Source organism: Sminthopsis crassicaudata, chromosome 2 (genome assembly GCF_048593235.1).
Source record: "Sminthopsis crassicaudata isolate SCR6 chromosome 2, ASM4859323v1, whole genome shotgun sequence".
Taxonomy (NCBI): domain Eukaryota; kingdom Metazoa; phylum Chordata; class Mammalia; order Dasyuromorphia; family Dasyuridae; genus Sminthopsis; species Sminthopsis crassicaudata.
In genome coordinates, this window is record NC_133618.1 from 542,628,980 (window position 1) to 542,643,964 (window position 14,985).

A 14,985-nucleotide genomic window follows, 5' to 3' on the forward strand; every position below is an offset into this window, starting at 1 on the left:
AGCTGATGTAATCAGTGTGAAACATATATATTGTTTATTTGGTTTTTTTTTCCCTAACAAGTCAGAGGCCTATTAGTAAATCTACCATAGTCAGCAGCATTTTAGTGTACATTTTTTTTTAATAAAATTTTTTTTTATAAAGATAAAATAGCTTTGTAAATCAAGTGCAAGACATTTCATTCCTTACTAAAAATTTAAAGAGAGAAACAGTTATTTGGAAAGTTTACTTTTGTGGAACAACATGTTCCTCACTAGTACTAAATCCATGCAGTGGCATAGGCTATTTGTGCCCCATATCAATAATTCTTCTATTTTTAAAAAATATTAGCTCCCAACTGTGATTTTTTTTTTTTTTTTTTTTTTTGTCATTGATTTAATTATATTTGTGTTCGTGTAGTTAATCTCATTACATTTTCCCTTGGCTTCAAAGCAATGTATTAGTAATATTATATCACCATGCAATAAATAGCTCTATTCTTGTTCATTTTGGTAGCATTTCTTTTAGTGAATATAGTTTTGAAAACTTGGATCTGTCAATTATCACATCACATTAACTACGTGCCAACATTATGTTTCATGTACATCCTTCCATCATTTATTATTCACTTAAATTACAGAAGACTGGGACATGTTGGATGTTGATGAGGATGACAAACTTACTGGTGAAGAAGAATTTGAATTGCTTGCTGGACCATTAGGTTTAAATGATCGCCGTATTGTACCAGAGCCAGTTCAGTTCCCTGATAGTGATCCACTTGGTGCATCTGTGGCAATGGTCACTGCCACCAACAGTATGGAAGAAACTCTAATGCAAATAGGTAAATTTAAATATGTAAGCTAAGAGTACTGGTGCTGATAATTCCTTCTTAGATAAACAAATGCTCAGAGGATTACAATATAATAACAATTTTTTTGTTTGTTTTTCCTAAAATATCAGTGGTTCAATAGTGAACCTACCCTAATTTAGCAACATTTTGGTGTACAAAAACTTGATTTTTTTTTCCCCTGGGGCAATTGAAGATGGAAATGGAACAATTATTTTATTGTCTTTCCCATTTTTGATTAGGTGTTAGACATACTAGAAATGTGGAGAAAAGAAACATTACTAAAAATAAACATTAAAAAAAATTAACTAGAATAAAATCCATTTTATTTATTTATTTTTGCTGAGGCAATTGAAGTTAAGTGACTTGCCCAGGGTCACCCAACTAGGAATGTTAAGTGTCTGAGATCAAATTTGAACTTAGATCCTCCCTGAATTCAGGGCTGGTGTTCTATCCACTGTGTCACCTAGCTGCCCTGCATAAATACCATTTTAAAGAAAAACTAGGTATTAGAGATTCCTAAGACCTTCTAGTTGGTCTTTTTCAAGTTGCATTAAATATCTGTGATTTTTAAGACATAAGAGCAAAAGTGGATTTTGACTAGCATTGGCTTTTTCGTGTGCCTGTTATAAAATGCTTCCTCATCTTTGACTTGTTTCAAGACTCAGTTCAATTGCAACCTCCTAAAAAAAAGCCTTTCTCTTGATACCTTTAGTTACTAGTTTTCTCTCCCCTCAGAAATTACTTTGTATAATTTTTTTTAAATTATCTATCTTTGTAATGTTTCTTTTTAATAGCATGTGAGCTCTGTGAGAGTGGGCACTGTTTCATTATGAGCTCTTTATCCTCTGCATCTAATAAAGTGCCTGGCATATAAGTTCTTCAAGGTTTGTCTAATGAATAAATAAATACTGCTATTTTTCCCATGTATAAAAATCTGGCTTGAATTGGAAGATCAAAATGTACTTTAATTATAGCATTTGACTCTAGTATAATAGGGAAAAGCCAAGATATTTCTCTTGCTTGCTGTTTCAGAAGTAAATCAATTTTGTGTTCTACAGGTTGCCATGGCTCTGTAGAAAAAAGTTCTTCAGGTAGAATCACATTAGGAGAACAAGCTGCTGCTCTAGCAAATCCACATGATCGTGTAATGGCTTTAAGAAGAGTGACTGCAGCAGCTCAAGTCCTTCTTGCACGAACAATGGTCATGAGAGCACTTTCACTGCTTTCTGTCAGGTGAGTATCAGTTTCTGGATACAATTATACAATTTAACTTTTTGTGTGGATCTTCATTGGAATAGTAGTTTGGTAAGGTTTGAGTTCATGGGTATAAATTAAAAGTTTAAAAATTATGGAATATAGTCATCCTAGTAATGGATACAACATTTAAATTAATGGTTTACCTGTAAATCCATCTAGTACTATTACAGTTATTAAAATCAAGGTACATAAACTAGATTCTAAATTTCATTTAAATAGACACATATATGCGCTGTTTTTAATTTAGTGAAATCATTTTATTGGGTAAAGATGTCAAGCAGGTTCTTTGACTGAATATGTTAGTGGTTGAGGCAACTCAAAGATTTAAGTTAATATGGTTCACATGGTAGTCCTTTATTGACATACTATATTGACAAACTAGTGGGCAGGGAAAGATTGTTAAAAATAACAAAAATATTTGTAAGTCAAGAAATCGAGTAATTATAATGAAGATCAAATAAAAAAAGATGACAACAAATTCATGTCTTGTGTTAATGACAACATGCCAATGCAGCTTATCTTTTTATTGGTACTTATAATGCATGTTATATAGATTTTTAAGCTATTTTTTATAAATCTAGCTTCTTCCTCTAAAGTATTTTTCTTTTTTTTTAAACAGTGGTTCCAGTTGTAGTCTTGCTGCTGGCCTTGAGTCCTTGGGTTTAACAGATATCCGAACTCTGGTTCGATTAATGTGCTTAGCTGCAGCAGGGAGAGCTGGGCTCTCTACAAGTCCTTCCTCTATGGCTTCTTCCTCAGAACGTTCTCGAGGAGTTCACAGCAAGAGCAACAAGCCAATATCATGTCTAGCCTATTTAAGCACAGCTGTGGGCTGCCTAGCATCTAATACTCCTAGTGCTGCAAAACTGTTGGTACAGTTGTGTACGCAGGTAAATGGATTTCATCCATGCTAATCTATTTGTTTCTCACCTCCTCCTACTCCCAGTCCCTCCTTTTTGCTTCCTCTATCCCTTATCCCAGCATTACTTATGAAATCATTGGAAATTATCTTTTGTCCTGATCTGTAAAAAAAAAAATTTGAAAAATGTTGTCTTGATTGTCTCCTTAGAACTTGATTTCTGCTGCAACAGGTGTTAATTTAACTACAGTTGATGATCCAATTCAGCTCAAGTTTCTGCCCAGCTTTCTCCGAGGAATTGCTGAAGAAAACAAGCTTGTGACTTCTCCCAACTTTGTAGTAACTCAAGCCCTTGTGGCATTATTGGCAGACAAAGGAGCTAAATTGAGGCCTAATTATGATAAAGCAGAAATTGAAAAGAAAGGTAGATTTTATATATTGTTCAATCATCCTAATTCATCATAAAATCTGTAATTTTTTTCTACATATTTTGTCCTATTTCATTGTATTTATATTTTTGCATATTTTATATTATATAACTTAGGAATCTGGAGGGGGGAAGGTAGGAGGGTGCATAAAATAAATACTTTAGTATATATATTTATGTTTGTACAATTAAAATTAGAAGATAAAGCTATTCTTTAAAATTAAGTCTTTATTGCTGAGGGTAATTTGAGGCCTACAATTTTTTTCCCTTCACATTATTGTTTTTAGAAAAGTAAAGCCTTTCTCTTGATATTTAATTGGCCTAATGTAAAACTTGGAAATACTTTGAGAATTCTTCATACCATACATCTTATCTTATTGGTTCTCCTAATCCATTTTCAGGTTTAGGTGTTAGTAATATTTTTTGAACAAGAAAAATATGGTCTTATACCCTGACTTCCCAGTTCTTCAGTAGGTCAATGGGATAATTTTGGAGCAGCAAAAGCTAAAGCCCAGCTTATCATTAGATACTGCTTCCAATCCTGCTGTAGGATTTCTGATGACCTCTAACTAGACTTTTCTCAGGGTAAAGACTTAAGTATCTTTTATATGGAAGTATGAAAATTTAAGGACTCCATTTTCCTTATTGTATTTGCTTCAAAATTAACATTGTACTTTTGTTGGATATTTTAGTAAAATTATCTTTTGTAAGAATGTTTGTGGGAAGATGTGGGTTATGCCACTTTTGCTTATTCAGTACTACCAACTCTCATCTGGGCATCATTTCACTGTTTTGTTTGAGCAGGTTTAATTGCCCAATTGTATGCCCATCCTTCCTATGATCCTTCTGCTGTAGGCCCTCTGGAGCTGGCTAACGCATTGGCAGCTTGCTGCCTCTCTTCAAGGTTATCCTCACAACACAGGCAGTGGGCTGCTCAGCAGCTTGTACGGACACTTGCTGCACATGATCGAGACAACCAAACTAGTCCTCAGACATTGGCTGACATTGGAGGAGATCTGAGGAAATGCTTCTTTATAAAGTTGGAGGCTCATCAGAATAGGGTATGTATTGTCATGACTCATAAAGTTAGAGCTAGAAAAGACCTTAGAGATATTCTAGTCCACCTTACTTATTTTGCAAATGAGGAAACTGATCCTAGAGTGGCTAAGTGACTTGATACACAGTCAGCAATAGATAAGAGATCCTCTTAATTGCAGATTTCATACTATTTTCCTTGTAGCATGCTAACTTTTGTGATTTATTAGTGATAGGGTTTGAGTGTCCCGGATGATTCTGAAAATGTTTCTAAAATATGTAACTAATTCCTGACTCATAAAACTCAGTATTTAAATACTGCATAGTCTTTTCTATTTAAAAAGTCTGAATTACCTAGATTTCTTAGATTTTGATTCGTCTCTGTACATGTGATACTGAGATACAAGAAATGAGCTTTGAGTTGAAGTGTCTCCCAAGGAAAATACTCACAAAATAAATAACCTTACTCTTTCTCCCTAACTTTTGACTTCCTAGAAAATATTGTGAAAAGTGGAAACTGACTGTCCCCCCTTTTAAGACTAATTACAAAAGGGTTTTTAAAATCCCTTTCCATTTTGTTTGTTTTATAGAATTTCAGAATATCATTTTTTAGAATTTTAATATGTTTGATGAAGCTTAATTTTCAAGCCAACCTTTAAACATTCCTCACAAGAGCAAAATATTCATCAGTGTTTAACAATTGCAATATGTTAACTTATACTACAAATAACCATAAACATGACTTATAGAATATTTAGGAAGAAATGAGAATGTCTGCAGAAGTGGTAAAGTTTTTTGGCAATACTATGGGACTTCTTTCCCTCTCCTTATTTCAAATGAGTTTGGACTCATGTTTTTTCAACTTCTTTAGGTAATGACATGTGTTTGGTGTAATAAAAAAGGACTTCTAGCAACCAGTGGCAATGATGGCACCATAAGGGTTTGGAATGTTACCAAGAAACAGTATTCACTACAACAGACTTGTGTATTCAACAGATTGTGAGTTTAAACATAAACATTCAACTTTAGAATACTTATATACATACAAAAAATTCAATTACCCCATATAAATTATTTTGCTTCTTTTAATTAAGCAAAAAAAAGAAAACAAGGTGCGCTAAAATGTTTTTATAATATACTGTATGTCCAGTAAGAAATGTCTTTAATTTTCACTAAAGTAATCAAGAAACATACATTGTTTTAAAAAGAGAACGAATTTGAATATAGTTGTGGTTAAGCTAAACTTGTCATTCTGGCAAAATGTTCAACTGTTCAATGCATCATACTTGAAATATTTCATTGGTTCACAATTCTTCATTGAAAGGTTAAGATTTGCAACTATTTTAATTCTGTTCTTTAGTTTCTATATATACACATACATACATACATACATACATACATACAGAGTGGGGGAACCAGACCTGTGATTTCATTGATATAGAGAACTCTCAGTGAAGAGACTTCTTTTTATCAGTTCAGATCCTGAAAGCACAAGGGAGTTCTGCATGAATTTGATACCTCTAGGCTAGGGCATAAAAAGATCAGGAATTTGTTCTTGATCATCTGGTCATTGAGTGTTGAAGATGGAATTTGAGCTTAGCTTTTCCCAACTCCAGGGATCCATCCCTAGCTGGTATTTCTCATATAGTCAGTGATTCACAAAGTCAAAGTAGAATGGGGTATTTTGTATCTATCTTTAACAATTGACAGAGATAGACAGTGATGGGATTGTGAGTTCCTTAGGGATAGTATAGTAAATAGGACATAAGAACTCTGGATCTCATGTACAAAGTCTTTCAAAAATTAGTGCACTATTGTTTAGTGAATTGTTTTCCTTATGTAAAAGGATATTGAATATTATGGTAGGAAAGGGAAGGATAATCTAAATTTAGGATTTCACTCCCAATGTGATAATTTCCTTCACAGATGAAGATCAAAAGTTTAATGTATCATCCTAAAGAGACATGTTTCTTGGGAAGTTAAGGGTTTTATTTATAAATCCCCAACTAGTATGGGTCAGAAAAACTGACTTCAGGTTAGAATGCTATCCATTAAACCAGAATTCTTAATCTGGTTGTGTCATGGACTATTTTGGTATAAGTGAAATCCTAAGAAAACTCCTTCCCAGAATATTTTTAAGCATATAAAGTAAAATAGATTGGGTTGCAAAGGAAACCAATTATATTAAAAGACACTTATTAAAATATTTTTTTAAAGCATCCATAGATCCCATGTTGAGAACCCTTACACTAAGCAGTGCTTTTTCTTGAGTGGTAGTATCACTGTTTGTTTAGACTTAAAATTTTCTTACATGTTAAATATACAAGAGTGTAAAACTCAGATAAACTTCTGCTCTTGTAACTTATACCTTCATGATTAAATAGACATAAATATATATTATTTGAGGGGTTTAAAATTATTTTTATTAGGAATGGAATTAAAGAATAGATAACTCCACAGACATGTACATATTGCCTCTTATGTTCTAGGGAAAGTGAATCAGAGGAAAGCCTGGGATCACCTAGTGATCCTAGCTTCTCACCTGTCTCTTGGAGTATCAGTGGCAAATATCTAGCTGGTGCTTTAGAAAAGATGGTGAATATTTGGCAAGTTAATGGTAAGTTGTATGTATAATTTTTTTTGACACATGCTTTTTCTATAGAAATATAATTCTTTAAATCCCAATAGATTGTGAATGTGGAGCTGTTATACAATTTAAATGTTAAAGCCAATTTATGTATACCGTTCATTTCTCTTTGTTAGTCCAAATATTGATGATGCTCTTTAAAAACAAGCAGAAAAAGTAAAAATTTGTATCTTAAGGTAAAAGCTCTTGAATAGCCTATATATTCAGGTACCTACAAATAAAACAAATCATTTTACACAATTGCCAGCCTGATAGTTCTGATTAATCAAGTAATTCACATCAAACTAGAATTGTTTGTATCTTTGTTGCAGGTTGAGTTTAGGAGAGAATAAAGAGAAGTTGTTTATAATTGCCACATAATTTAATAAGTGCTTTATAAATATTTGTTAAATTGAACCTACCTCAGTGTAGATGAGGTCAAATCAGTTTTGCATGTTTTGTGGCAGGTGACTCCTAAACTATAAAGCCGTCTTTGATTTCTCCCAGTTGCTGTATGCTCAAATTACCTTACATTGTACCTTATATCTGTGGAAGGGATCTATCTTCAGTAGAGTATAAGGGATAAATTATTTTTATTTTTGTCTTTGTGTTAATTAGAGCACAGCACCGTCTCTGGGGTATTATTGGCATTTAATAGTCTATTAGTTTGCATTGAAGTTCTCTTTAGTATAGAAAACTCAGTATTTTGTATTATATTTATTATTGTCCACTAAAGCCCTCCTTTGGTACCTTCTTGTTGGTATCATGGTGAACATCAGATCCAGAAGGATCTGGTTATTCCAACAGGGTGCATAACTCTGGTCATTTCTACCAGATTCAGAAGCCTTTAAGTAGAGACTCAGTAACAGTCTATTGTCCCAAACCAGCCTCTCTAAGTTTGCAAAAGTTTATTCCCCTCAGAAGGCTGGATACTGTGATAAATTCTTCTGTCACAATGGTATAATCAAATTATTTATAAAGTGATAGAAGGGGTTATGATTTCTGGTAGTAAAGGAAGTACCCATACCAACCAACTCACAGATTTATTAAATATCAAAGTGTATTTCCTCTTAACAGGAGAAAAAATGCCTTATATAGAGATAAATGCAGAGGTGTGTGCATTTGTATACACATTTACAGATATTCTCTCTTCCTTCTGAAAGCATCATTTTCATCATGTTAATATTCTCTATAGTTTCATAGAGTTTCAAAGTTGGAAAGGGACTCAGTGATCAAAATATGTTGAATATAATTTAAGCCTCTAAAATGTCACGTAACATAAAAATCATGATAAAATTTATTCTGTAAGATCTGATTGTTTTCAAATTTTAGTGGGCTATGGTTTGACATTTTAAAACTATTTAAGAAATAAGTAGTACTAGTTAATATTTTTTTCTTTTAGGGGGAAAAGCACTAATAGATACTCAACCACATTGGGTATCTGCTCTGGCTTGGCCAGAAGAGTGTCCATCTGCGGCTTGGTCATCAGATTCTCCAGAATTATTATTAGTGGGACGTATGGATGGATCTCTTGGATTAATTGAAGTTATAGATGTGTCAACCATGCATCGAAAGGAGTTGGAGCATTGTTATCGAAAGGATGGTAAGAGTATACTATGCTTTCAAAATGAATTTTTCTCTTGATCAAGTTGACGTTTCATTTGAACTGGTTACTACTTAAAAAGGAATTTTTATCAAAAAGAGGGAATATAGTAATATAACATAAATGTTAATGGTATTTCATGTGAATGACTTTAGAATTGAAATAGAGTCCAGGCATTGATATATTGTTGGTAGAATTGTGAATACATCCAGCCATTCTGGAGAGCAATTTGGAATTATGCTCAAAAAGTTATCAAACTGTGCATACCCTTTGATCCAGCAGTGTTACTACTGGGCTTATATCCCAAAGAGATATTAAAGAAGGGAAAGGGACCTGTATGTGCAAGAATGCTTGTGGCAGTCCTCTTTGTAGTGGCCAGAAATTGGAAACTGAGTGGATGCCCATCAATTGGAGATTGGCTGAATAAATTGTGGTATATGAATATTATGGAATATTATTGCTCTATAAGAAATGACCAACAGGATGATTTCAGAAAGGCCTGGAGAGACTTACATGAACTGATGCTGAGTGAAATGAGTCAGACCAGGAGATATGATGATCAATTCTGATGGACATGGCCATTTTCAACAATGAGATGAACCAAATCAGTTCCAATAGAGCAGTAATGAACTAAACCAGCTACACCCAGCAAAAGAACTCTAGAGATGACTATGAATCACTACACAGAATTCTCAATCCCTCTAATTTGTCCGCCTGCATTTTGGATTTCTTTCACAGGCTAATTGTATACTATTTCAAAGTCCGATTCTTTTTGTACAACAAAACAACTGTTTGGACATGTATACATATATTGTATTTAATTTATACTTTAACACATTTAAATGTATTGAACAACCTGCTATCCTGGGGAGGGGGGAAAGAGGGGAAAAATTAAAACAAAAGATTTGGCAATTGTCAATGTTGTAAAATTACCCATGCATATATCTGGTAAATAAAAACTATTAAAATAAATTGAAAAAAAAAAGAGAATCCAGGACTCATCTATCTGAAGGTTGTGCATATCCAGAAAAGTAGCCAGAGGTATAGTCAAGGGCATTCTCTGTTTTCCCTTTAGAATTCATTATTTGCAAACAAATAGATCACATTTGTATAGTGCTTTGTATTTTATTAATCACTTCTTTTCCCAACAGCCTTTTGAAGTGGCTAGTATCAGTATTTTTAGTACCTGTTTTGAAGATTAGAAAGCTGACACTGAGGGAGACTATAAATTGTCCATAGTCACATAGTATAGCCAGAACCTTGGATCCAAAGGTCCTAATTACCGTTCCAGCGCTTTATTGATCCTTCAAAAGGGATAGTGAAAAGCTAGTCATTTCTACTACTTTATGGAAATTCCATTACCACCACCTGGTCACGAAGTTTTAGAGGTTTATATAAAACCATTTGCTCTTAGATAGCTTTTAAGATCATCTAATAGACATGTGATGACCAAACGCATCAAGTAGAGTATTTTGGGCAAATAAAAAAAACAGATAAAACTATAAAAATATTGTGTGTTTTGTTTATGACTTGGGTTACTTCTTGTCATCTTTTTCAAATGTAAGGATCTCTTTTTTAATAAGAAATATTTGGGATTCTCTACATAATAGTAATTATCTATCATTTAGTTGAATGAAAAAATACATAATGAATCAGTTACTATCCAGTAGGACTTCTCAAAAGGTAGTATTTAATCAGTAACAACAGGAGCTTCACATATTTAGTTTACAGAAGTAGGTTTGCTTATTATATCAAATTGAAAATTTTTTTGGAGCTAAATAAAAATTAGCATTACAGTGTTTGGGACATAGGTGGATTTGTGGACCCCTTACACTAACTTCTTGGTCTCCCCTGCTAGTTTCCATTGACTTAAACTATTTGGTTCTCATTTTGGAATATAATAGGGATGAAAAAGCAGGATGGGGGGGGGAGAGCAAAAGTGAAAGGTACTTGTTAGGATTGTCACTGTTTTCTAGAAAAATCCAAAATAGATTGAAATCCCTGAAAGTGGTTATTTTTATTACTTATGAATAGTACTTTAAAAGTACCAGGATTGAATGTGGAGGAAAATAAGGAAGCACCTTAATTCTCATCTTTAATTACCATTTAGTCTAAATGCTTTCAAGAGACTAGAGAGATTACCTGTATTATTCACTTCAGCGATTTAAGTAATTGTATTATTTGTTTCTATTACATTATGATCAATTAATCTACTTTCTTTGTTCTGTTCTTTAGTATCTGTTACCTGCATTGCTTGGTTCAGTGAAGATAGACCTTTTGCAGTGGGATATTTTGATGGTAAAGTGTTGTTAGGAATGAAGGAGCCATTTGAAAAAGGAGGAATTATTCTGGTTGATGCGCACAAGGTATAAACATTTTTTTCCAGATCACTAGGTCTTATTATTTTCAGGCTAAAGGGATGATATCTTAAAAATTTTTATGTGCATTTTGTTTGGGTAGATAGACATTTTAAAATAGTATACAATTCTTCAAAATCTCCAACCCATTAATTGAAATTTAATGATTTGGGTAGAATCTGTGCAGATAGGTGACAACATTTATTAATATGGTATTGATTTCAAAGTAATTAAACAAACATAAAAGTTATCTTCATTTAAAAGCAGACTTACTGATTATGTACTCTTTCTATTTTGAATGCAAAAACTTGTGAAATATAAATCAATTTAATGATTAAAAAGGCACTATGAAAAGAGATGTTTTCTAAATTTCCTTTTTTTTTCTTTCTATTTTTAAGGAAACTCTTGTTTCTATGAAGTGGGATCCAACTGGTCATGTTCTTATGACATGTGCCAAAGAAGAAAATGTGAAGCTTTGGGGACCTATGGCAGGTTGTTGGAGATGTTTACACTCACTTTCACATTCATCTATCGTGAATGGCATTGCCTGGTGCAATCTTCCAGGGAAAGGACCCAAGTTACAATTATTGATTGCTACGTATGTTAACATTCTCTTTGAATTTTTTTTAATTCACTTAATGAAATGTCTAAAGCATGGAAACAATAAGGTGCTTAGGTCTATTGTAGAGAAGTGAAGAAGTACTTACTAAAATTATGGAATATATACTACATAGAAAGTGTGATATAATAGTGGATATAGTCATCCTTGGAATTAGATCTGATTCAAGTGATATATTTCTAATGCATTTGGCTGGGGAACCTTGAAATGAATCCCATAACTTCTCAGTATTCCAGACAGCTTTCTAAGTTGTAGAATAACTACCATTCTGCATTCTGCATTAATAGAAGTTCTTTATATCAATGAAATCACAGGACCAGAGTTCCCAAATACTTGACCCCAAAAATACACACACCAAAACACATAATATACCATATATGCTATATACAGATTATATATTACACATACTATATGAAAATATTGAAAAAAATATTGTTGGTTTTATGTCATAAATAGTATGCTTGTTGAATATCCACTTATGCATTGATATATATTGTTTTTGTGTGATCTATCTTTTCTTTTAGTGGTTGTCAGAATGGGTTAGTGTGTGTGTGGCGAGTTTCCCAAGATACACTGAATATATTACAGTCTAGCTTATCTAGTTCTGAAGAATGGTGGGAACAAGAATCAAATGGCAAGGTAAATATTCAGTGTGTTGTAGGAGTTGTTGAAAAGCATTTAGGTTATTTTGAACCTATTAAGCATATGCCAAAAGTAAAAGACAGTTTAAAAGATTTTAAATGGTCATTGGAACTTTTGATCTTACTGAACTATGGTTGAATTTATTTGCTCTAAAGTTGATGTATTTCATTATAAAAATCATTCTACATTTTGGGGGAAGGAGGGTGTTAATGGAGTTATATATTGTACTGTACCTAGTGATTTTAAAATAAATATTTGTTGGTCATGATTGGTTCTGCTTATGTTGACAAAGTTGGCTTTTATAGGATGGCATTAAACAATTTTTATACTGTTATTTGAAGGATGCTGGGAAAGTGGTATGCACCTTCCATGTTCCTCCTCCCCATCTTCCCTTCTCCCCCGTTCTCATCTCTCCCCATCACTATTTCTGAAATTCTGCTTTTAGACATTTAGTTCTATATTGACCTCAACTTCTGATCTACAATACAAATCCATCTGAAATGCATAATAAATTGAATCTCTAATATTTGTATGTGAATGAATTCAGCAACAGACTCTCCTCCCTGAACACAAGAGAAGGAATAGCCTGGTGGAGATTGACCAACCATTCAAAAGGAATGAAAGTTACCTCCAAAAGTGGGAAATAACTAAGCACAAATATGGCCAGCTTTACAGTTTTACCAGTATCTCTAGTCTTGTTAATTAACATATCAAATTGTGTTGAAATTGAATCATAGGATTATAAAATACCAGCTCTGGAAAAAACTACCAGCCTTCATTTAGTTCAGTATGTTAATTTCTTAAAGAAAATTGAAACCATTGAAACTACCCAGTGTCAAATAGTGACAGTCAGGGCCACTATCTACATCTCCTGACTTTTTCCCAGGCTTTCTGAATGTACACTTAAATTTTAAAAAGACTGAAACAATTCTGAAGACTTATTTAACTCAAGTTTTATTTCATTTTTTTGTACCATTTAGTGCACAGAACAATGTAACAATGTTTGGACAATGCAGAATAACGTAATAGTTTCTGACAATTCAAAGGAAATAAAACTGGATAAGCAATTTGTGTTTTAAAAGACCTAAGTCTAATTTCAGTTATGGGGAAGTTATACTTTAATAATTTACATAATTATCCTAAAAAAAGAAATCTTATTTATCTTCTTGTTTTCAGTTCTTTATTAATATACAAATAAGAAAATAATAATAGTCATACTCTTAGGATTTTTGAACCCTGTTTTTATTTTAAGATCTATAACTGTGAAAATGAATTACAGGATAACTACAGGAAATCGGCAGGTGCCAAGTGTGTGTATCAGTTGAAAGGGCACATTACTCCTGTTCGTACAGTTGCCTTCAGTTCTGATGGTTTAGCTTTGGTATCTGGTGGACTTGGTGGACTTATGAACATTTGGTCTTTAAGGGTAAGGGCATAAACTTTATTAAAAAGTTGAATTTTTACATTTGCTTAAACAATTATATTTAAATGAACCCAGGTAATCTCAAAAGTATTTTACGTGATAATATATCTTATTTTGAATATATAATTTCTTTTCAGAATCTTCTGTCCTTTATTATTACAAGAGGTCAGAAATACTTTGAAGAATAACTTAGGTGATATGAGTTAGGGAAAGGCACACAGTGAACAAAGATGCATGTATAAATATGAAATATGTACATGTATGTGCATATATGTGATATATATTTTTACATGTATATTTATTTGAAGGTTTAGTTATTTAGAATATTGATTTGAAATTAGACATGGGCATTTTAAATTATCAATAAGAATTAAAAGATAAATTTACTTCATTTCAGGATGGTTCAATATTGCAAACAGTTGTGATAGGATCTGGAGCAATTCAGACCACAGTGTGGATTCCTGATGTTGGGGTCGCTGCTTGTTCTAACAGATCAAAGGTAACCTTATAGTTGTGAGAGAATCAAAGACTATAGAGATGAAGGGACGTCATGGGGTATCTAGGCAAGTCCTTCAATTTACATCTGAGGGAAACCTTAGAAAGATCACACATGATTTGCTTCAAATCAAACAGCTAGACTGAAATAGAGAAGACCAGAGTTGAAGGTTTTTGACTCTTATTTCTTCCTAGTTTTTTTGTTTCCATATTGTTAAGTTATTTTCATGTAAATTTAAGATGTGCTTAATTGGCTTCTTATTTTGCATTTAAAGATTGTAACAAACTAGGTCAAATTACTTATCCTAAAAAAAGTACCTTTCAAAATTTTGTTTTAGTTTGCAAATTTAATATTAGTGAAGTTATTAACTTCTGTTGTAAAATAATTCTGTGATAGTTATTACATATGTTGTTGTTTTTACATAATATTGTTTTGAAGCTGGTTAAAATTTTTTAGTACATTCCAGTAAGAATTACATACAATATAGCCACTCTAATAGATATAATAAGTAATTAGAGCAAAGTGAGGAGCTGAAGTTGAAGCTGTATTTGCTTTTAATTTTGCCTGCTTCTAGAAGTAGAAGGAGGAAATAGCTGCTTCTTGAGTTCTGGTGAATGTGTGGTACAGGATTTTGTGTTTAACGAACCCTAAATAAGCAGATAGTTCTGTTTTGATTGAATTCATTCTAAAAGACATTTTACTCCTTGGAAGGAAAATTATGGCAAATCTGGATAGCATATTAAAAAAAAAGAGACATCATCTCTACAGTAAATGTCCATATAGTCGTAGCTATGGTTTTTCCTTGTAGTAACAT

General features: G+C 32.7%; 1 protein-coding gene across 8 annotated transcripts in view; it reads left to right on the top strand.

The window, feature by feature from the left end:
• Window positions 1-14,985, top strand: part of HERC1 (HECT and RLD domain containing E3 ubiquitin protein ligase family member 1) — a 191,018-nt gene that overhangs the window by 138,360 nt on the left and 37,673 nt on the right. For 6 of the 8 annotated variants that reach the window (XM_074294868.1, XM_074294867.1, XM_074294871.1 and 3 more), the window contains exons 47-59: window positions 618-818; window positions 1,886-2,060; window positions 2,704-2,974; window positions 3,154-3,367; window positions 4,175-4,431; window positions 5,277-5,404; window positions 6,895-7,022; window positions 8,434-8,634; window positions 10,870-11,000; window positions 11,390-11,589; window positions 12,135-12,249; window positions 13,532-13,678; window positions 14,073-14,174. In XM_074294868.1, coding sequence (XP_074150969.1) covers window positions 618-818; window positions 1,886-2,060; window positions 2,704-2,974; window positions 3,154-3,367; window positions 4,175-4,431; window positions 5,277-5,404; window positions 6,895-7,022; window positions 8,434-8,634; window positions 10,870-11,000; window positions 11,390-11,589; window positions 12,135-12,249; window positions 13,532-13,678; window positions 14,073-14,174 — 2,270 coding nt within the window. The remainder of the gene's footprint in view (window positions 1-617; window positions 819-1,885; window positions 2,061-2,703; window positions 2,975-3,153; window positions 3,368-4,174; window positions 4,432-5,276; window positions 5,405-6,894; window positions 7,023-8,433; window positions 8,635-10,869; window positions 11,001-11,389; window positions 11,590-12,134; window positions 12,250-13,531; window positions 13,679-14,072; window positions 14,175-14,985) is intronic. The other 2 variants (XM_074294875.1, XM_074294870.1) reach the window with 2 other exon arrangements.